The sequence below is a fragment of the Styela clava genome, chromosome 2, assembly GCF_964204865.1.
Source record: "Styela clava chromosome 2, kaStyClav1.hap1.2, whole genome shotgun sequence".
NCBI lineage: Eukaryota > Metazoa > Chordata > Ascidiacea > Stolidobranchia > Styelidae > Styela > Styela clava.
The window spans coordinates 19,149,948-19,174,251 of record NC_135251.1 but is presented as its reverse complement, the minus strand read 5'-3'; the positions used below and the strand labels follow the sequence as shown (position 1 = coordinate 19,174,251).

Below are 24,304 nucleotides of genomic sequence, written 5' to 3'. Positions count from 1 at the left end.
ACACTATGCAAATGTATATCTGAAAAAGATTGATTTGAAGGTGCATTTTTATGTCTTTGTCATACATTTTTATGCGTAATTTTATCATATACAGTTTCATTTGTGTTTTGATTTAATTAAATATTTACATAATGTATAATTTAAAAAATTTTCGCACTTGGCGCTTAAAATATCTCGGTAGCTTTAGGCTACATAAATTACAATACCTATAATTATAAAGGTGAAGGTCGCCGATATATTTGACAACCGAAAAAAAAATAATTAGTTTCTGTACAAGTACATTTAAAGTAATGGTATATATTTTAGTGAGTAGTCAGTCTATGGCTGTAAGACGGCGGATGCTATACGAGTAACTAGCAATGTCTTGATACCTAGGTTTTGTTTCATGTTTTCATTTCTACAGTGTTAAAGGTTTGTCAAATAATGACAACTTTCATAAATGACTTTATTTCAAGTATACTGGTCGTATGGATGAGGCAGATAAACGTTAGATTCGCATTTCTGATACATGGATAGATACATGTTTATATTCTAAACTTATACATAATTTTAGATGTTGTTAGAAGAAAGTATAATGACTCGTTCAGTGGCATTATTGCTACTAATCATCTCTCTATAAACAAACCAAAGCAAACACTCAAAGGAAAGTACTAGCTTCATTTTTTCAAAAAACATCTTTTACTTCTAATCCCAAAAAGTGAATTTCGCAGGTTTTATAGTGCAATAAAATTTCTGATTCGGTTTGTATAATGTACCAACAGTGTTGAACTTTTATCCTCTCTTTCAATTGGTCTAAATCTGATTTGTCCCATCAAACGCCCAACTAAGTTGCTGTTTATATTAAGACATTCCACAGAAACCAAGTCATGTGTATGTAAATTCAGTTGTTGGAGGATTGCATGATGTAAAGTAATCGCATTTTCTTTAGACTATTGAAACAAAAAAACGCGGATAATTTAACGCTGTAAGTCAGCATATCTTGCTTTGTTTAGTAGTATTGTATATTGTATAAATATATAATTGTCGAATGAAATAATACAAAATTTTCATTACATCTCTATTTCGATACAGAATATATTTTAAATAAAGTTTCTTTGGCGTGATTTGTGTATAGTATATTCACATATTTGAAACAATATTCCTACAAAATGAATGCGCCGGTTCTGCGTCGGCTGAAAAAATCATCAAGTACAGTTGGAAGTGTACCAACATTCCGGATAGTAGTGTTTGGACAATCCGGAGTCGGGAAAACTGGTGAGTTTCTTAAATTTTCACAAATTAGGGTTTTACCTTTTGTACAGATGATTCTATTGAAAAATCAGACATAGAAATGGGGATGTATATACGGAGCCTTTCAAGTCGAATGGCGTCGACCATAGAAGGCTAGATGCATAACTATAGAAATAAGCAAACTGATTATGAGTGTTACTGCTTGCTAAATCAAACTGATGTGTTTTCCGATATACTGAGAAACTGTGTTAATAACAAAACGTATTTTTCTGTAATAATTACTTATCAACAATTAAATACTTCACGGCAAGGAGTGAGTAAAGTCACACCACAAAAACTTACAAGCACTTACCACTTAAAGAGTCTGATTAAGAAAATTCATTTTCTAATTTCACATTAAAAACAACTTGTGATAACTTGAGTATATACTTATATTCTGCGCGGCTTAAAAACTATTTGTAAGAGTTAGATTCGGCTCCCGAGTCAGCTAATTTATTTTAAATTTGTTTGTCAGTTATTGTGACATTATCAAATACATATAAGGATGATGGATAGACGTGATTGGCTCACCGCTTCCTATTTCTCTGTTTTTTTTTTATGTTTTTTATTTAATCGAATAATATCAAAATTTTCTAAGCAACATAAATTACTTATTGATATGCTGCTTTATATAGATTGTTTGTGTATCAATAGTTGTCTTGTTAGGAAATTCTCCTTACCTGTCTCGGTGAGATTCCTTGCTATACTATGCATGATATTGTCCCTTCTCAATCCTCAACTATCATCAGATTAAAATCAATTTCTCTTTAAGTTAATAAGGCGATACCTGTCGACACATATACATAATTTCAATTAAATTGTGATTACAACCCCCAGTGCGCCACAACTCGCATACTTTATGCTTATGCTTAACAAATTCAATTACATCTGTCACCCAAACGATCTCCCACCAATCACCTGTGCAGTATACCGAATTATAACATAAAAATTCCTAAATGCAACTGACTTAATAGCATTTGGTGCATCTTTCATGACTGGCAAAGGTATTTGATGAAATTGCCCAAAATAATTGTGAACTATCTTACAGAACACGTGTACTTTATTTCAATTAAATTCCAATGGAACGACACACCATGACTGTAACAATACACACCCCTGTCACAATAGTATAGTTTCTTGCTGATATTAGTTATTCAATTAATCAAGTTGTGTACTTGGTGCTATAAAAGAGTTTTAGCAATTACATTGGGATTTGTGCTACCGAATACTTCAGATGAATTTACCTTTCAAGAAAAATCTACCGGTAACGACAGAAAATTTGTTTGAAATCTGAGTACACAATTTTCCAAAGAGAGGTAGACATTATAATTTCGTGTTATGAAATGTTTTCCTACATTTTGAATTTGTAATAAGCAATAAATACTAACGGTTCGTATGAATTGAGTTCCGCCTATTTGAATAGTTCTGCTACGATTCCTCTCAATCTGCTATGTTTCGGAAGAAATCTGACCCGTACTAATGTCAGGGCATCAGTCGCGCGGTCGTTTCGTGCGAGACTGGGTTTTCAAGTATGTGGGTACATAAACACTCGTGAGAGGGATTAGGAAGGTGAAAACATCAGTTTCCGCGAAACAAACTTCAAATTTAAAGAATCTCATGTGTCATATTATCTATAAATCTAAAACTACAAGGCTGAACCTAACTCCTCTACTTTAACACATTCTTTAATTCGAAATAATGCTATAAATTAAATCTTCTTAATTAACCAACTTATTAATTTTTAAGCAAGTCTAAACTGGTCGTTAAAATGTGATGAATCAAAGCTTATGTATTTCTGGTAAACTTGAAACAGCATGAAATAATTACTACAAAACTAGTTAATTACTGGAATGAATCTCTGAAAATGATATTTTAAACAGAAAAAAAAAGAGAAAATACTAATCTTACCTTAATTTTTCATTATGTTTCTTTTTTATTTTAGCAATGAGTGTCCGGTTCGTCACAAAGAGATTCATTGGAGAATATGATCCTACTTTAGGTGAGTCTAACAATCATTTACTTTCGTCGATGGCCTAAGAAAAACATTGAAGAACACATTGGCCTCAAGGCAATATAATCGGGTATAGAAATATTTAGATACTAGATTTTGGACAATGTTCCAACAAATGTTATTCGTATATATCTAGTTAAATGACACAAAGATAAATATAAAGCACGAGTGTTACAATTTAATATTTGCAAAAGCAAGCAAAATTTTCACCCAAAAAATGTTTCCATAATCTCGTAATTGTTTCTAATTTTGAAACTCTGTCAGGCAGAAATAATCCGATGAAATGTACACAATTTTACTTTTCTGTTGAAAATGCTTCAAAATCCTTATGTTTTATCTATAACGTACGCGTTAATCCCATTACACGCTATTTTTCTCGTCCCTAGGGTTTGAAACAACACATTGTAAGATGTGACACTAAATATTTAAATTTGTAGGTGGGTAAAATTGCATGCAACCGGTTCAAACCAATACACAAACTTCGAAGTATATATTAACATGGGATGAATACAAAATTTTTTGAAACGTCAAAAATTTACATACCTCGTTTGACAAAAAATGGACAGACCAAAAACAAATTATTGACTGTTTTAGTGTAATATCAAGAAGCTCAAAATTAACTATTCTGAAGTATTTACTATCCCTATTCGAGTTCATTACGCAGTATCAACTTTACTTAAATTGCGGTTTTTATATCAAAGTTTCCGAAAATGGAGGCCTTGCCCCATAAAGTGTCGAATTCCATACTCGAGTTCAGGGTGTCAACATGCACTTACGATCCCCCACACGCTGAATGCTATGAAAGAAAGTGCCATATGAAACTAAAAAAAAATCTTCAAATCAACCGGAATCATGAAGATATTATTGAAAATTTGTGTGTGAAAAAGCCCCTATCAGTCGGTACTTAACTTGAACACAGTAAAACTTTGATAATTTGAGTTAATAGTTTGATAAATTACTTGATATTCATATAAACTTTCCGTGTGTTTTCCACTTAGGTCACGCGTTATTGTAAAACAAGTACTCATATATCGTGTTTTATTCCGAAGCAATGAAATTTCAAAAATAATTCAAAATAGAAACATTTTTGATATTATTTATGAAGAAATGTGTGCTGTTCGAATGTATACAAAATTTAATTGTTGTTTGCACAACGCTGCTTAGATTTATAGCAAAAAAAATGGTTTGAAAAATTATTAATTATTTTGAAAGTTCATTTATTATAAACAATGTGACGAAATTTAAATTTGGATTTCACAGACAATTGTGTCCAACCAAGTTCTTTTAAGCACGTATAAACATATTTAATCTATTCAAGTTAACACTAAATATATATATATATTAATGAGTCGTGGATAATATCAAAAATAAAGTTTGTATAACGAATTAATCATATTAACTCGGGTGTCTATCAAATCACTAATGATTATAGAGGCTTACGGAAATAAAGCAAGATTACACAATACACAATATTCATCTGAGCTCATTAAAACCAAGCATATCCGGAATACGAATAAATTAGATTAAATAATTTGGATTTCAGGAATAGAATCTAAAAAAATAGTATTTAGATATACATGAAAATATATTTATATGTACTGGAGTTTCGATTTAGTGTGTGTTAATAGGGTGGATATTATTTATTTCAAGCAATTTTGAGGAAAAGGCACAACAAGCGCTTGATACCACCCCTTTACTTATATCGCGGGATGTCCTATTTGCAACAAGTTAAGTTGAACAGTTTGTTCGTTATTGATTTTTGAATTAAAGGGTGACATTTACTAAAAACGACAAAATGTTATTACCGTATATGGGAAAATCTAAGCCCAATGAAAATCAAACTGAACTATAGGATGCCGACGATTAATCAAACGATACTGAAGCAGAAATATCGGGTCGATGTGTGTTTGGCAAACTTTTACGTCAAAAATCGGGTGTATTTATATCCATGTATAACTTGCTTGAATTAAAAAATATATGACGTTACGCGGAATAAGGCTTACAATATTGCATTCGTTAATGATTCATTTTTCATATTAAAAGCACTTAGTTATATTATGTTTACATTATATCAAATGAAACAAATATAATGACTGTCGGGCATGTTAGCAAAAAGAAATTGTTGGGTATTATGAATGACTTTTGAACTCCGTTGTAAGTAATTATATGAACCTAAGTATCAATTTAATAGATAATTTAGTTAGATAACATTACTTCTGTAGCAGATATAAAATATCACTAATTTTAAAGACATTTATTCAATCGTATCTACCTAAATTCTAAACAAATATACAGCACCTAGAACCCGATAAGCTATATATTAATTTTGTTAACTCGTTATCTTAGTTATTAGTTGTACAATAAATTAGCTTTAGATTTTAATGGAACTTCTAGAATCATTTTTGTAAAACCACAACACAAATTCTTTATAAAAATGCGGCAATCGTGAATGTTATTTTCCCATTCCTCAAACGGTAATCAAACTTAATTTATAAAAACGTGAAAGTAAATCCCTAATGGAATGTCAATGTTTTCATTTATAAAAGGTTATATTTAGGAAATAAATTTTCAGTTTATCAATGAAAATATAGAATAATAATAAATCTTCCTTGCTTGTATGAAGCGAAATTTTAATGACAGAAGCTGTTGTCCTGCCATCTAAAACTGAATAAAATGAATTCCTATATCCTGTGTCAATGGAACGAGACTACCAAAATTGTTGGTTCAACTAATCTATTTTTTTGTTTTCGTTAGACCACAAAGTCGCTCAACGTTAATGCTAGTTTAACTATCCACCCCTGTCAAAAGAAACAAAAGTTTGTTTGCATTTCAAGATATTTCAGGATTGTAAGATTATTGGTAGATTGACGTCTCTAAAAATAATCAGATATAAATTCTAATTGAGTAAGATTCATATACAATCTCATTGCGGTTCATTTGATTCATTGTTTCCGTTTTGTAACTTTCTTTGCTCGTGATATAAATATAAATCTGTAATATATCTTTTACAAAAAAAATTTAAACGTTTGAATCATGCAAAAAACTGATAAACTGAATTTTGAGGGCAACAGATCACACAACGAGAAAGTAATTTCACTTAATCTCCTGATCAAAACAATGTTAAGTCCCGGTTTTGATACCTATTGTAATGAAGTGACACGCGTCACAAATAAACAATAGAGGATGAGCCAGCATTAGAATCCAGGCGCCTCTCATCCAAGCACGATTGAGAACCTAGCTAATCTATGGATAACATTGCTTATCCTTGAATTAGACCACACATGTTACTATAAAAAAATTTGTGACAAGTTTTGTGTTTTTGTGATGTGTCTTGTCAACCTGGTACCGTATCATTTACACAAAGAGTGTATAGTTACAGATCATTTTGAGACGATAATATCTGCCTATATTGGCACAATGTTAAATAGTCATGTGTATTTATATAGAGTAAACCGTGTGACGTGTGCAGATTAGATGATCCCAATAGGATAACGTGCTCAACCAATTTTGCTAAGAAAATGCATATACCGCCAACGCATATACATATACAATACAACCAACCAAATGTACATATACAGCCAACTCAATATACAAAAACTTTATCTAGTTAAGGAGTTATATATACGAAGATGTCATTGCAGTATCGAAATAAAATAACTTAGACAATGTTTATATTTTTATGAGTTAATGAGGCCGAATATATGGTTGTATTCAAAATAATGCAACCTCAAATATATACTTAAATTGAAAATCAGGATATGTATTATTTTACGAAGTACCTATATCACGTCAGGAATGCTGATCATATTTAGGTTTATAGTTAATTTAAGATTTGAAAGGAGTTGAATGAACACTGTGTTAGTTTTGCACATCATTATGAAAAGAGAGATTTGGTAGCTTTATTATATATAAGTCACCAAATGCATAAATAGAAATAATTAAAATGTTTCCATAAAATGATTGAGGAAATTGACTCTTTCATTTTGTCGTAATTTTCGCATTCTCACATATTTATGCAGATATTGTACTACGTTTTATCCCGGTTTCACTTGAGTACTTTTATTTGTAATATGAGAGTAGAAAGTTATTCGAATTCCACACGCCTGACGTATCTAAATATGAACACTGTGTTAGTTTTGCACATCATTATGAAAAGAGAGATTTGGTAGCTTTATTATATATAAGTCACCAAATGCATAAATAGAAATAATTAAAATGTTTCCATAAAATGATTGAGGAAATTGACTCTTTCATTTTGTCGTAATTTTCGCATTCTCACATATTTATGCAGATATTGTACTACGTTTTATCCCGGTTTCACTTGAGTACTTTTATTTGTAATATGAGAGTAGAAAGTTATTCGAATTCCACACGCCTGACGTATCTAACTCAAATTGTTGGGTGCAAACATCCAATTATTAGAAGCATATTTTTTTTAAATTGCACTTTTACAAAACTCGAAAATTCACTACAGATCTACCATAATTTGAATGTAATAATTTGTTACGTATGTGAACCAAACATTGTTAAAACATGACATGTGATCGGATAATAAGCATATATTTTGACAGCTTTCAAAATTTTTATTTGAAATTGAATAACATAAAAATTTTAGTGAGTTTTACCCACGACGCCTGTATCAATTTTAGTTCAATTTCCACATCAAAACGGGCGATTGCTCAAATTTGCAACCTCGTGACAATTTCCAATGAGATAAACCTAGATAATCTTTAATCTAAGTCCGATTCGTTTTTCCCTTTGATTTTTGTCTCCATTAAAATAGTTTCAAGTCGGCCGTTATTGAAGATTTTGAATTGTGGTTCAGAGGGTCATGTGATCTAACGTGGGAATGTTTTGTTATGTACACGCCATCAGCCTGGTTGGCCTGTACTCGAATGTTATAAGCATAAAATATTTCAAAATCAATGAACTCGAATGTTTTGTGTTGGATCCACCCGCCTACATTTTAAAATCCAAATCAAAAATATATATAAGTAACTCTAAATGACACTCCTTATTTTTTTTTTAAATGCATACACTTTGGCTATCAAACTATTTAACAGATGTGAAGATAAAAATGATGTTTCAATACTATGGACACATTTTAATATTTCTATCGTGCAACTTACGTGTATACAAAACTAAGATTGCTTGTAACTTGGTATAACTAGAAGAAATCTCATCGTTGTCAATAAGTTAGAAGGGTCTAACGACTGATTAAATTATTGCTATTTTTCTATAACGTTGCATACAAGCTATTCAAAGTTTTAAAACACAGAATCAGTATAACTTTATGTGATCCATGGCTTTTCAGACATTTTTGAATGCTCAAATATAGGACATAGTCTTTGTGTATTTTGAGTATCGTCTCACGGCACATTGTGACGTCAAACTTTGAGTTTGTATTTAACGAAGTTTAATTATATTGTTTTGTTTAGAAAATATATATCAACATTACGTTGTTGTTGGCGGAACTCCCGTTCTATTTGAAATTATGGACACAGCTGGTCAGGTATGTAATTATTTTCAATTAATTACTTGTTTTATTCATTTGTATGAGGCCATGGATAATTAACATTTCATTAATTGACATTTATGTTTACAACTGAGTATTTACACGTATTGTAAAAGACGGATTTGCAAACAAATTATGTTTCATATCACTATCCACACAGTCATCCACATGGGGTTATATGATACGAATAAAACAAGACGAATTTATAATAACTAGTTTAGTAGATTTTGATTTTATAATGACGATTATATTATTCAAAAAATTGTAATGTTTTGGTGATATACATCCCTAATGATTTTTAAAAGGCCCACAACACGGGCTACTAACCAGTGATTTTTTCAAACGATACATAAATAAATTAGCGTGTGATGGTGTCTTTTGTGAGGTCTTTCCATCATTCTTAGTAATTTACATGTTCATACATTATAATCTTTTTTCTTATATATGAAGGAAGAAAATGAGTTGATGATGGAGGAAAAAATTCGATGGGCAGATGCTTTTATTCTTGTGTATGCTATTAATGATCAGACAAGTTTCGAAGAACTTCCGAGGTTCAAAGTTACGATCACGCACACGATCGCGCAAATGAGTCACCAACACAAGGTGTGTACTTCAGATTACAATTTATCATTTTGACTACACTAACAGAGGTGCTACGTTTTATTAGTGTACTATATTGGACCACTATTATCTATAATCTAAATATAGAACGAACATCTCTCCATATCCAATTTGAATACGTTGTGTACATATCGTTTTGCTCAATTCTTGTTGCTGTTATATTTGTGTTTGGGCTTCATCTTATTGTTACTGTTATTCTTGAAAAAATTCTTTATTTTCTTTGCAACTAATTGAACAATCAATTACAAATTGAAAATGAAATCGCTTGAAGGCTAATACTTCAACTCATTTGTTTTTTGAATTTTAACTTGGTTCTATAAAATCGAATATTTATACAGGACTTTGGCCTTTTAAAATTGAATGAGAACACTCAAACGCTTCCGTATTGTCCTCCAATCTTTTTATCAAACCCGATGTTCTCAGGCCCGTCATACTCGTACCGATGCGCGACCTCTGTGTATAAATATATTCAAGCATACTCTCTTATTTAAAATATTTTATTATTGGAAAATGCATTACAGCTGAGTCAGCAAACGTCAAAAGTGTTGTAGATTTAGACCATTCAACCAGCATATAAGTATAACCTCATGTTTGACCTTTCCAGCAAGTACAACCAGAACCAGTCATCACTATTGTTGGAAATAAAACAGACTTAGAGCCGGATCGAATGGTTGATAGATTACGTGGCGAAGGTCTTGCAAACAGTTTGAGAGGTGATTTCCGAGAAATATCTGGTAAGATTTAATTTATTGGACACGAAATGGACCTATGGCACGTTTTGTTATTATTTTGTCAGTGTGTTATTATATTGTCACCATGCTGATAGTATTTCTTTTTCGTTTTCTTCTTTTACTTCTTCTTGTTGTAAAAAATTGCTTTTCTTATTAACTGCTGGACCACTTGCTTTAAAATTTCCAGGGTTCAAAGATTGAATTGTTTCGCTAGAAGGGTATTACTTTTTATTGTAAAATGCCTGTGGGCTCTATAAAATTTGTTTTTTTGTGTGTGCGATTGCGTTATCAAAAAGTGTGCACCCTGTGGCGGTTACGTTTGCGTTAGTCGTGCAGTTTGTGGTACGTTTTGAACGTCGTGCCCATATATTTGAGCATCGCTTTTTTGTAATTATATACGAAGCAAGAAGTTCATGGAAAAATGATGATGTATATAGTACAAATAATAACTTGACTTCATGTAAAAGTCTTTTACCAAAAGTATTCGAAATAATCACTGATTTGAAGTGACACTGCCAAAAGTTGAAAACTCGCAATTTAGCGAACCCTAAGTTGTTGAGAAAGAATTTCCAAAATTATAATCTGATTGCTCTTTTCCCAAGTTGATGTTTTTACAACATATTCATAGTTGAAGTAAAAATGACTTTATATTGCGGATTTTTAGGAGAATTGTTATGGAATTTGTGGCGTGTAAAATCGTCATTCAATTTTCGGTCAGATAATTGGAATCTCATTTCACACCTGAGTATGATAATTAACACTTCATTAATTGCATACCTGGCATCTAAATTCTCCGTCCACGCTTTTAATTTGTTCATTGAAATTTCATGATGAGTCACATTTATCATTCATCAAAATCTGGTAGCTAAATTTGGAAATAAATTACGGGTTTCTACCCTTTATTTTAATACGGTATGTCAAAAGCAACACGGACAACGATATGTTTTACGATGCACAACGATTTACATGTTTATCTCGGGGGATAGGAACGTCGATAAGAAGGCTCAATCATATGGCGAATCACGGTCTGTTACCAATCCATGTCGGGTATGGAATTGGTTAGTCAGTTATTTGATTTCGGATGCATGGGCTGCATTGTGGATGAAGCCGCAACAGACCACCGTTTACGTAAATTTGCCACGGGGAAGATGAGTCCAGCAATCCTCTCGCACATTCTCACGGGATTCTAGCTTGCGAACTCACACAGGGTAATCATAATTGCGGTGAAAAGGATATTCCCTGCGATTAGTACAGTTACACGGTACGCCAACATCGACGGGCCTGCTTATCTGTTCCATTTTATCTATTTTTGTTCGTTGATTTTTTGTTCTAAAACAATTCGCACTTGGTGTTGCTGTTACATATTGCATTTTTTTCACAGTACGAGACGGCCTGAACGACGTGATCAGTGTTTTTGAAGATACTTACGAATTCTACAAAACTCGAATGGCAGTATTCCATTCTTTGAATGACAGCAATGGTTCTTTGAGAAAGAAAGGAAAATCTTTCAAATACGTTGACAGAATACCAAGAATGCAAGGAAAACGTCGAAACTATAGTTATAATGACTTATTACCACGTCATCACGTCATCAATGACGTGATCAGTGACATTATGACAAGTAAAATTGATGAAGATGAAATATCTGATAACTTTCCTAGTTCCGGGAACAACTCGCGATTCTTTCACAGATCTACTGCCTCACTACCAACTGATGTCATAGCCAGTAATCCCGAAAATGGTAGACCGCCCATGAGATCTCGCCGGAATGCAGTAGTCGGGCTCACAAATGGGATACATTTAAACAGTGACACGCAATCTTCAGATTCCGACCAGGACCGTAGACGTCAAAAGCTTATAAAATCATCCCACTTAAGTGACGATTCGCTCAATGATCGCCACAGGTCCTCGGTGACAAGAGCCCGTACTTTAAGAATATATGACTCTAACAACAACAGTGAGATGGGCGCAAACAGACGGTGTAGGTCACAAGAGCACATTGATCTAAACAGGTCGAATAGTATGGTAGAAACTTTTACAAAACGCGCAATTTCTTTTGACATTTCAAATAGACTATCAAAACGTGTTTAGTAACTGAGCAAACCTTTTGAAATTTTTACTTTGCGAATTGTTTCTTGTTTCATATAAAGCCGACAACATTTTAGAATATCATCATATTTTTAATTGAAAACCTATTGTACGTTGTCTAAAAGGAACTTCACCTTCAGATGCTACTGGTTTCACAAACATCGTCAGGAAACAACCCCTCCATAGTACCACCTAACGATCATAAATATTGTTGAACATTTCGCCCTACAAAATTGTTATAATGTAGTGAAACGTTTCACAAAAATAAAGATCAACTAACTTCCCTCATTATGTTCCTCAACGCGTTCTTTAACAATGTATAATAGGTGTGTGTAGTGACAAATGTCTTTTGGCTTTACTCAAAAATTGCGATTCAAATTTTGGTATAGGGTAAATTTGGTGTAAAGTAATATCGACAGTTTCAACTGAACTTCATCTTCCTGGAAACCTTCTATTTTTTATTGGTAGCTACTGTGGAGTAAAATCTTGTAATAAGTGTTTTAAAAAGAATCGTGTTATGTTCTTGGATTTATCACAATAATTTCGGATTCATGTATATACTAATGCAGGCAGTATGCATGTTGATGATTCTTGAACGCAAATAACCGAATTAATTGGAAAAAGTACAAGCAAACACATACATCCATGTTCATTCAAATTTTTCTGTTAATATTTCACATGGCAATCAATTCCTGTTTAAATTAGCCTATTATATCGTACTTTACTTAATTTATTTCATTTTCTAATTGTTATTTCTTATTTGCTTTGTTTTATTTAATTTCTTGTTTAATTAAATTTGAATATAGAAAACCAATAAGTCTAGTTCATTTTTTTGGATTATTGATTTGGATTTATTGGATTATCCGTACACAAGATAACTTCCAACAAATGTAAAACGTACATTGGTCTACATCTCTTAATGGCAGAATTATTGGGCGAATAAATGTTTTGACTTAGGCATCGTAGTTTGTTAGATTCGAGAGAAGACAAAAATTTTCAGATTATTTGGAAAAATTCATTATTCAGATACGGCACCACAAATTTAAAATATGCTGGTGGTTCCCTTTTTCACAGTAGATTCGACGTTGGCGCTACGAACTTCTTACTTGATAAATTGCATTATTTACTGTTATAATGATAAGCAGCTTTATCTGTGCTCCGGGAGTATTTGTACCAAGATGATGCACAAACTGAGAACTCTAACCTTGTACACATACTATGTTCAGGTTGTGCGCCATCTTGGTACGGATACTCCGGGAGTACCGCTTTATGTACCTGTTATGAGCATTTGTTTGCCAAATTTGGTAGCAACTATGTCACTGCACGGTGGCGCACGTGAGCTAGCTAGAGATCTCGATGGTCAGGCAAACTTGTAGCACTGAAAGTGCGTATGCACAGTAATGGTCAAAAGACTTTGCGCGTAGGGCAAAAATAATGTGACGAAGTCTCTTGGCTAAGACCCATCGAGTTACCATTTCCCAGAAAACTGGCGGGCCGATCGGGACGAAACTTGGCATGTAGTAGGGGGCAGTTACCAAAATAGCAAATAAAATTTTTCAGAACGATCGGGCCAAAGGAAGTGGGCCAAAACGGGCTTTTGGTGGCCCAAATTTAAGGTTGCGTGACATTAATTATTTCAGGCTGTCAATCAAGTCTCGCAAGAGTGATTTTGGGGTTTAGAAGCCGTTTAGCTGCGTTTCCGGGGCCAGAAAGCGTTTGCCCGAGTATTGGGATTTTTTCCAAGTGCAATTGGGGGTGGGGGCACTGCCACCGCCCCCCAGTGGGGAGAAAACGTGTGGAAAGCCACGCCCACTTAGATAATATGGTTTTTGGGCTATTAGGAGCACTTGGAATTGGTTTTTGGGCAAAGTGATGCTTAAATCTCAAAGGGACTAATATATAGAATATTTCACCACCTGAATCTTGGGAATTCCCCCTCCCAATCGCCCTCCAGTGGCGTAAGAAGGTTGCGCACCTAAAAATGAAGCTAATGGTCAGGCAAACTTGTAGCACTGAAAGTGCGTATGCACAGTAATGGTCAAAAGACTTTGCGCGTAGGGCAAAAATAATGTGACGAAGTCTCTTGGCTAAGACCCATCGAGTTACCATTTCCCAGAAAACTGGCGGGCCGATCGGGACGAAACTTGGCATGTAGTAGGGGGCAGTTACCAAAATAGCAAATAAAATTTTTCAGAACGATCGGGCCAAAGGAAGTGGGCCAAAACGGGCTTTTGGTGGCCCAAATTTAAGGTTGCGTGACATTAATTATTTCAGGCTGTCAATCAAGTCTCGCAAGAGTGATTTTGGGGTTTAGAAGCCGTTTAGCTGCGTTTCCGGGGCCAGAAAGCGTTTGCCCGAGTATTGGGATTTTTTCCAAGTGCAATTGGGGGTGGGGGCACTGCCACCGCCCCCCAGTGGGGAGAAAACGTGTGGAAAGCCACGCCCACTTAGATAATATGGTTTTTGGGCTATTAGGAGCACTTGGAATTGGTTTTTGGGCAAAGTGATGCTTAAATCTCAAAGGGACTAATATATAGAATATTTCACCACCTGAATCTTGGGAATTCCCCCTCCCAATCGCCCTCCAGTGGCGTAAGAAGGTTGCGCACCTAAAAATGAAGCTATCGAGAAATAAAATAGATAGATATGTTGGGGAAATTTAGTTTAATGCTTTTTTCAAGAAATTTTTTTTCTCTCACTCCCCAGTCATGGTCTAGTGGTTTTGGCTTATTGCAGGCCTCTGAAAGGACCTGTTGAGAAAGTGAAGGCATGGGCATGTTAAGAAAAATTATTTGAATCTATTTTGAAAGAAATTTTATTTGTCCATCTCCTCAGTCACGCTCCAGTGATTTCACGTTATATCTCGAGAATGGTAGAAGGTAGAGGCGCCATATTCGGGTCATGCAAGGTAGTTGAGGTCTAGTTTATGTCAAAAAAATTTCGTAACGGTTGAGTGATCACGGACCTTAAAATTGGAAAAATTCGACTCCGGTTAGGGGTGATCAGTTTATTACAGGGTATTTGAACTTCTTAATGGACTAGAGTGGTCGGGGGCACAGCGCCGGACGAATTTCCGTCATTCGTCCGGCGCAACGACCCGGGTCCTCCAACAAACTTCAAACAAACATATGCTTCTAAATTAACTAAAAATATTTCCATACATTTCCCCTCGCGGGTAGCGCAGCGACCTTACCCTGGATATCTTAAGAGAAACTACAGTGGAGCAACATGCCTGGCAATTCCTACTCCTTGATTAGATTTTTTTAATATAGAACTTAAACAAAATCTTATCCCGTTGATGGAATTATTACAAACAGCGTTACAAAATGTTGATAAAGTTTTGTTGGAGTGAAATTATATTTTATTCAGTTCCACATCGCAATATCACTAGCCTACTTGTAGAGATTCGTAACATTATTTATAGCACAACGTTAATTTAAGGAAAGGGTTCCAAGCCTAGCTGACATATAGGCCTACTACTGTTCCTTCAGTCATTGAATCATCCGCCAAGAATTCCATGTACATGACCCAATGCGAAATACTCGCTGATATGACAGAAACGATTACATGGAACGCCGTCAATAAGCAATCAAACACTGTCGCCGCTTGATAACAACTCGCGGATCTTGTTTTGTTTTTGAGCTAATGGAGGGTAATCATGTCACTAGCGTTTCCGCTGGATGAAGTCTTCGAAACGAATTTTTCCGGTCTGTAAAATGCTAATGTTCTATTGACAGGTCAATAATCTATAAACCGTTGGTGAATGTATATTATTATAACTTTTGAACATCAGAGGCCTATTATATATATATATATATATATATATATAAAATGAATACATAGGTTCGTAACTACGCTAAAATTACTTGAATATTTTGTGCAAAGAAGAATTGCGTCATTATGATGCACTTGTGGTACAAAAACTTGAATTTCTGACGCAACGTTGTTACTGAAATGTGTATTTGCGTCATTATCTTTTTTCTATACACAAGTGGTTCCTTTTGGGTCGCGGCCTCGGGTGGGTTCACGTGAAGATTTTAGGGGTCGCCTAACATCTGTTGAACATACGCACACAAGTCACTAGGATTTAAAAGTGAAATTGGTGCTGTTTGGGTATCAATAAATGCAATTGAGTGCTAGTGTTACGATCGCCAATGATACTTGAGTGTTTACAGTTTTTTTGATCATGTTACATCCGAATAAGTAGTTTACCTTAGTTCGGATCTTTTCAGACCACCTTGTAGGCTAATCCAATGGACCCAACAGAAATTTTTCGGTTGACGATAAATTATGTTGTTTGGTATTTTGCTACCAGCGTAAACCCCTTTAGTTACAGAATATAGAGTCTAGGAGACCCTTATTACCAGTCGTTCTGTTGGATCTCCGCTCTAGGAGACCCTTATTATCAGTCGTTCTGTTGGATCTCCGCTCTAGGAGAGAGACCCTTATTATCAGTCGTTCTGTCTGTGTAAATGTTTGTCTGTCTGTTTGTTTTGACGTAGCTTCTAAACGGCTGGATCAATCTGGATGAAATTTTTCAACAATGTTCTCCTAGTATTGTGCTTTTACTCGAAAGACTGGGCTGATGTTTCGTTTCCATGACAGCAACGAAAAAACACCCGATCGCTGACAAATTTCTAATTTTCTAACATTCCTTCGCCATTTTGATGTAAACTAAGTAGAATATTAACATTCTGAGATCTCTACCCCCAGATTAAGAAAGAAATTTCTCTAACAAGACCTCTTTTATCTCGACAGTCCATAAACTGGGGAAGCCTTAGGAATTCTAGTGAAAATGTTTCAACAATTACCACAGTTCCTCTCGGCTATGAGAACCATCCACACAGCGTTCAAAATGAACTGGCAATTTCATTAACTGGTCATGGCATCTTGTTTTAGATCTGAAATTATGAATAGGCTGTAACGATTCCTGGAGTGGAATACGCCGCATGCACACTGATATCGATGAGCCGCACAGCGTTCAAAATGAACTGGCAGTTCTGGTACACTTTACAGTTTACTCGGTACAATGGCGTCTCCGTATTACCCTTCATTAAACTGAAATTATGCGGGCCTTAAGCAATGGCAGATATCCATATTGGGCGCCTATCGGCTTGTTTCATTATTTCGTTACCGGTCCGCGAGATCATTTCAATTGATGTTACCTTCCCGTCGGGGTAAAAAGGTTGGGAACCACTTACAGTCGATATACAGGCACATTGTTCTCAATAAGATAACCCAACAGAATATACTGATTTTTGAAAATGCTTCACTTTTTTGATCATGGTGTCGCGAGTATCTGTAGTCACTGATTTTACGAAAATAGGGGTCACGGAAATATGGTTAGGACCTATTGCCGTAGGCCTACAGTGTATTTACGAGGGGAATAACATTCATTCGCGTTATTATCTCGGTACTATATACTGCTGTAGATTGTACGGTATATTTACAGGTGAATCCCCTGGTTGAGAAGACGGGTAGGCCTATACTATATTCTACGAGCGTCACCCGAAAAACAAAGGACGGGAAAACTTCTCCAATTCTGAATACAGAAACCGAACTAGGTTTAAGTATTATTTATTTTTTGTTGTAATTGCTTAATGTATTGACTTTGAACTTGTATCTGAACTCGAGATACACAATGGCAGAAAGATCTTCTTCGCAATTTCCCGACGATTTGACGGCTGGAACCGTTATACAAGGAAAGAATTTTGATACTATTCATGATCAGAATGTCGTAGGTAAGTTGTCAAATTTTATCACACAATGATTCATATTTTTACATCTATATATATATATGAGGATTCTTTGAGTTTCAGGTGAGCGTGTCGATACACTTTATAGGCTCTTTTAAATATTTTTTGTTAATGAAATAGACTATATGGCGACTTTTACGGGCAATCGGTATGGTTTATAAAGCATCATCTGTAACAATAGTAAAACATTATTGCCGATTCTTTTCTAGAAATTGAACAAATAAAATCTGCATCTTCTTGTATATATATCTCTCCTTTATATTTCGTACATAACAAATGTTGTAATACTATTTAGGCCTATACAAATTTTATCACAGCTGACAGTTACCATTTTGTTTATTTTCATATCTAGTTATCAACAGCAGTGGTGAAGGTTCAGTAGTAGGAACATATATAGCAGAAAATGCAGAGACGAACCGTGTAATCAAAGGTGGATCCACCACTTTGGTTTTTGATTCTAATGGTACGTTCATGCTTCATAAATTATTTTTATCAATTGTCTTCTATGAAAGTCTATGTGTTTGTTATACATTTATATATATTATTGAAGATTCATACACTTCATAGGATAGCTGCAATGGAATAAAGTTGCATATCTTTTTTTAGGAGAACGAGAGAATATCATTGCTGGGTTTCACCACCATAAGTAGCTTCGAAGAAAACAATAGCTGCCGTCATTGATCATTTTTTTATTTCTATTTTGTTCATTTTACTTACGGGTAATTGTTGCAGTTTTATAAAATTGAGTATCCTTTGTTTTTTTTTTTGGCATAATGGTTTTGAATTCATGTGTTCCGCCAGGGGACAGGCACATAGGTTATCTTAGATTCAGAACACTTTGTTTTACCTTGGCAAGTAAACTTTTCTGAAACATGTTGCGTGAAATCAAGCATGACAGCCCATGGCCATGCCTCTCTTGAAAAATAAACTTGATTTTCATGTTGCGTTTTGTGTAAAACTTGAAGAGATAGTAGTAGCCATAATCAAGTATCTGTAGTCTTTGATTTTACAAAAATTTTTGGAACCACTGCTGTACTGTATATCTACAGAGGGAAATAACAAACATTCGCACCATCATTTCGGTTTCATATAATGTACACTGTACAGTATATTTACATGATGATTACCGATTGTCTTGGGTAAGTAGTTGGGTAGGCCAATATGATATTCTACAAACGAGCGTCATCCGAAAACAAAGGAATCGAAAACTTTCGTGATGTGTAAATAAGTTAGGTAAATATTAATGTCCCTTGTTAGAATCTTTTTCATTTCTGATTTATGCTCGACTAAGCTTGAATACATATGTTTAACTGAACTGACCTGCTTCGTCAAAAAGCTCCAGCAAAATGACCGATTTTCGCATCATATTCTTATATATATATATATATTTCTGATGGCGCATAACAAACACATCGTTCATATTAAATATATATAGGTGATTCCGTGTAACCAGAGCTATAAAAATGGCTCTGGTGTAACTGTGGATCTTGTAACTAGTGTGATGAAGTCCAAGCAATATTTGCTATTGAAATATTCAGAATATTTTATATTATTGAACATAATTTTTGTAGATTTTCAAAAACGTTGAAAAAATTGTTTTTGAACTAAAGAAACAAAATTAGATGGCTTAAATTTACAGACCCACGAATAGTAATCAATATATTTGCATTTAAAAGTAACCCAGTTCTGACGCATACTCACTTTGCCTGACGTAAACCCTAATCAAAACAAACAGGATGGCCGTATGGTTCCTCTTTGTCGAGACGAAACCAACATTTGATACGAAGGTATACTAAAAATAGAAATACGGAACTGTTTGCGTGGCATAAAAGGCTGTGAGCACCTCGGATTATTTATCGTTGATAAAGTTGGGTTGCTTTTTGAAGTCGCTTTAATAATGACAGAATTCGAACTAAAACCACTGAAAGTGAATTTTGATGGATCAAACCTTGGTGTTAACTACGGTGATTTAGTACTTAAGACTGATATAGAAGCAGTAAGAAACGCTATCACGTCTGTTGTGGGTTTCGTAAATCTAGACATGTGCTTAAAATTAGGTGTTGGCGCGGTTGCCGCTACATCTTTATATGTTGCTGCAAAATGCCTTAAAGGGTATTTGCCATGGGTTAACATCCAAGACGTCAATGAAAATAATGTTTTCAAAGTTGCCGTTCCAAAAAAACATGAAGAAAAGTTTAACAAATTGCTTGCTGAGGGAAAAATAACTCAGAAGATGAAAATGGATTTTGAAGATCTGGATACCACATTAATGAGTATTCTTGGAGATGACCATGTAAAACACAAAAAAATACTTGATCTCATCGAAAAAGTCAGAATTAAATCCGTGGATACGTAAGTAAAATATCATATTATGTTATATTATGGGCTGTCAAACATGCGGGCCGCGGGTTTTTCTTTATTCAAAATTTAATACATTTTTCAAACATTTTAAAGTGAAATCGATTATTCACACAGAAAACCACAATTTGCTGAAAGCAGTTTTAGAAAATAACATTTTTTTGTTTGCGATTGGACCCAATTGGATTAAACAAATCGCAAAGTACAAGAAGAGGGTGGCATTTTTGAAGAAAAATGGGAGTTGCAATATTTCTACATTTCTCAAAATTCCAAATCACATTGTTTAATTGGTCACATTTCCATCAGTACAATGAAAGAATACAATATAAGTATAGGAATTATCAGAATATGCTCAACAGTCAATAAGACAATTTTAAAGATCTGAAAGAAGAACTTTGAACAAATTTATTTTATGTGTTTGTATATTATCATAATTATAAAGCTACCTAGTTCCTCAAAATCAATATCAATCATAATTCAAGCGGTCCACGTATGCCACGTAATGACAGGAAATGTCGCAAAATGTGGTGGGAAATGTCTAGTCCGAAAAGTCAGTCATTTGTTTGTTTACTGATCTATACATGCAATGATAAACGTAATATTTTTGTATTACTGAAATTAATCGAACATTCTTAATGATCCAGAATAACCAATGATCATGTGACCTCTTTAATTAGAATTGGTACTGTAAAATCATTTCAGCCTGATATTAGTAAGCTGGTGGCACAAAAGAGACGCCAAACGTCAGGACATATATATGTTATAAAAAAAAAGTTTATTCTGTAGTATTTTTGTAAATTTTAGGCTTATATATTTAGATTAAGTATTTTTTAGTGTATGTATTTTTCTTTTCTTATCAAAACTTTGTCCAAAAATGTTTTGGATAGTTGTACATAAAAAATTATGATTTTTTGTGATAAATACAGTAAATTGCAATAATATTGAAATGCAAAAATTAATATGTAAGTGGCATTTGAAATTCGAGAAGATACCAAAACTTCATTCGGCTGTTTAATTGCATCACAATATATGTCACAAACTATACCTATCTAAAAAATAGGCTTCAAGTATACATTGTCAAAATATATCAAATCTATTTGCGGCCCTTTGCACAATTCCCAAAATGTAATGCGGCCCCTCAAAAACCCACGAGTTTGACACCCCTGCTCTATTACATTGAAAAATGGGCACTATTTTATAAGGCTTTGCTGTTGTGAACAGAAAGTAAACCTTGGAATTATTATGCCGAATCATATTCGTTGGTGGCGGTAATGTTAATCTTGACGTAGACACAAAAATAGCTTTCCGTTTTTCTAATCAACACGAGGGCAATTATTAGTATATATAGGTTTTCAGATTTTTTGGGCTTTAGCGGCTATTGATTTACCCCAATTTCATTGGTAATGATGAAAGTTGCGACGAGCTGACAACATAAAGTGCCAGTACTTTTACGTCTTCGAAAGAAATAAGAATGATATTTTGAAACAGTTTTAAACCAATTTGACAGGCCATGTGGATCGGACATTCCAGAAAACACCACGGCTGCTGTGATTATAGCAGGAAATAACAGTGATGTAATACATGACCGAAACCTTGAAGGTGAGACAATATTTCGAACAACATATAAATCTTTTGTTGTAGCAGGTTAACAGCACATTTATATTCTTTTTTTACAAATGGGTATATTTTAATTTTCTAGTTTGTCTCTATTCGTTACACTTATTACAACTTATTAATTTTTAGTTATTGCATGTGGGACAGGAGTGGTAGCTGGTGAATTCTTGACACAAGGCTCAAACGTGGGACGTGAGATACATGGCGGAAACATTAGGGTTAGGAGAGAAAATATAGGTAATTTATAATATAATGAACAAAACGAATAAAGAATGAGATCGTTCAAAGTCAAACTAGTTTGATGAAGCAATTATTTGATAATGTTAAAAAAAGCTTGTTAATGATATTAAACATAAAAATTCTATTTCCCGGAAGATAACTAACATAATGGGAGTTTTAAAGGATATTTATTTCATGTACATAGGTGATATAATATAATAAAATATATGCACTAAAACAGAATGCCCGAATTCCACAATTGACCTGATTGTCTGATGCTCATTGTTTATAGAAATTTAGCTGTACATAAAAGTTCAATTTGAACTTTTTATAAAGATTTTAAAAAATATGCGAGTAAATTGAATTTTTTTAAAATTAATGAAAACATCGTTATAACATAATGTTTGCACAAGTGATGTAATACTGTGTTTCCTATATCAAAATTTTATAGATAACTCTGTTCCAGCGCAGAACGGCAATGAAGCAAACGAGGAATAGTCTCTGATTTGATTTTTCAGATCTGGTCCCTCTAATGGTTTCTAACTGTCAATTTTGTATGATTAATTACGGAATTAGTATCATGTATCATTTCTTGCAAATTTTTGTTGTATATGTGTAAGTTTTGCGTTGAATAGCTTGATCTTGAGGTATGTTGAGATGTAATTTGCATTTAATGGCATAAAATAACATAGCAGTTAAAGCTCATGGCTCTCCGCTTTAATTTAGTTAGTCTCTTGAAGACTCCCGGGTGAATTTTAATTTCAATGACGTAATAATCATTAGTAGGTATTATCGCCTCCTCTAAAATTACTGACGATAAATCAAGTCAAGTTTTCGTGGACGATTATACGATATGTACACCTGATGAGTACTAGTAATACAACGGTAGGCTTATCTGATATTATTGACTGATCACACACAAACACGAAGACGACGTATGAATTAAATCAGACAAGTTATTTACTATCAGGGAATACTCGAAGTCGTTTGTATATCCAATACACTAAAAGGTTATTTATTAAAGGATCAAATGGCGTGTAATAATTAATACAACCAAAGTCGCTTGATACAAAGCGAGTGTAACACCCTAAGGAGTTAACCTGGCCAACTTGATCTGTTAAATCTGGAGTCCAATTGTTGGATTTACGTTTTCATGATATTTATCAATGACGTTCGGTTTTTAAATTGCAATTTGTCAAATACCTAAGTACACAAATGACGCAACTCTTCATTCATTTATAAAAACACTCAATAACTGCCGTTCATTTCAAAATACATTGTGCTAAGATAAATTCCCAAATAAATATTATTCATTATTTCACTAATCTGCATTGGGGGAATGTATTCACAAAAGAAAGCGATATGGTCATTATGTAAAAAAAAACAGCGATGCTAAAATATATGGACACGAAATACAAAACAAATTACTTTTCGTACCGTACATACCTCCATCGCGTAGCGTCGAATCGGAAACAGCCGATAAGTATAAATGAATATAAGTTTATTTTGACTCCATAACCAGCATAAGAGACGATAGAATAATTGATAAAAACAAAATAAACAAAACTGATTACAGAATCAGGAGAGCAAACAACACTTTAGGTAAGATTTAAAACGTACATATTTTAGATAGGAAGATGTTGTCAGAAAAAGTGGTACTTGTTCGCTTACCCAAAATTATTAAGTTGATTTAAAACACATGTACGCGCACATATACAATCAATCAGACAAAATAAAAATAGAGAAAGAAAAAAAGATAAGATATATTACTTGGTAAAAATAATATACAAACAAAAAATAAAAAAAACAGTAACAGAAAAAATTAGCTACGCCATATTGATAATTGAGTAAGAATTGATAAATTGTATTGGTATAATATATAGGACTGAAATATGTAGGAAAATATTTCTAAAAAGGAGCTGATTACAGTAGGAGTCTTCTAATGCCAAATTGACCAATCGGAATCAAAATAAATCCAAAGTAGCGTCCAGAATATATCAAATGGATGTAATAGATCAGGGTGGTCCAAACCCAGGCCCGCGGGCCACATGTGACACGCCGCTTCAATATATGTGGCCCGCGTTGCATTTGTGCGAGGGTAAACAAAAAATCGCATATGGTG

General features: G+C 33.9%; 2 protein-coding genes and 1 long non-coding RNA gene across 3 annotated transcripts; all 3 read left to right on the top strand.

The window, feature by feature from the left end:
• Positions 1 to 1,059: 1,059 nt before the first annotated feature.
• LOC120335881 (uncharacterized) lies at positions 1,060 to 13,192 on the top strand. The gene is made up of 6 exons (XM_039403501.2): positions 1,060 to 1,254; positions 3,212 to 3,268; positions 8,719 to 8,792; positions 9,246 to 9,398; positions 10,021 to 10,150; positions 11,529 to 13,192. Exons 1-6 carry the CDS (start codon positions 1,149 to 1,151, stop codon positions 12,236 to 12,238), a joined length of 1,230 nt encoding a protein of 409 aa, XP_039259435.1. The 5' UTR covers positions 1,060 to 1,148; the 3' UTR covers positions 12,239 to 13,192.
• A 4,539-nt stretch (positions 13,193 to 17,731) lies between these two features.
• Positions 17,732 to 18,755, top strand: LOC120335941 (uncharacterized). The gene is made up of 3 exons (XR_013469915.1): positions 17,732 to 17,976; positions 18,344 to 18,454; positions 18,598 to 18,755. It is a non-coding gene; the product is annotated as an uncharacterized LOC120335941 (long non-coding RNA).
• A 716-nt stretch (positions 18,756 to 19,471) lies between these two features.
• Positions 19,472 to 22,765, top strand: LOC120335409 (uncharacterized). Its single transcript, XM_078109684.1, has 4 exons — positions 19,472 to 20,343; positions 21,857 to 21,948; positions 22,093 to 22,200; positions 22,634 to 22,765. Exons 1-4 carry the CDS (start codon positions 19,889 to 19,891, stop codon positions 22,678 to 22,680), a joined length of 702 nt encoding a protein of 233 aa, XP_077965810.1. The 5' UTR covers positions 19,472 to 19,888; the 3' UTR covers positions 22,681 to 22,765.
• Positions 22,766 to 24,304: the final 1,539 nt, after the last annotated feature.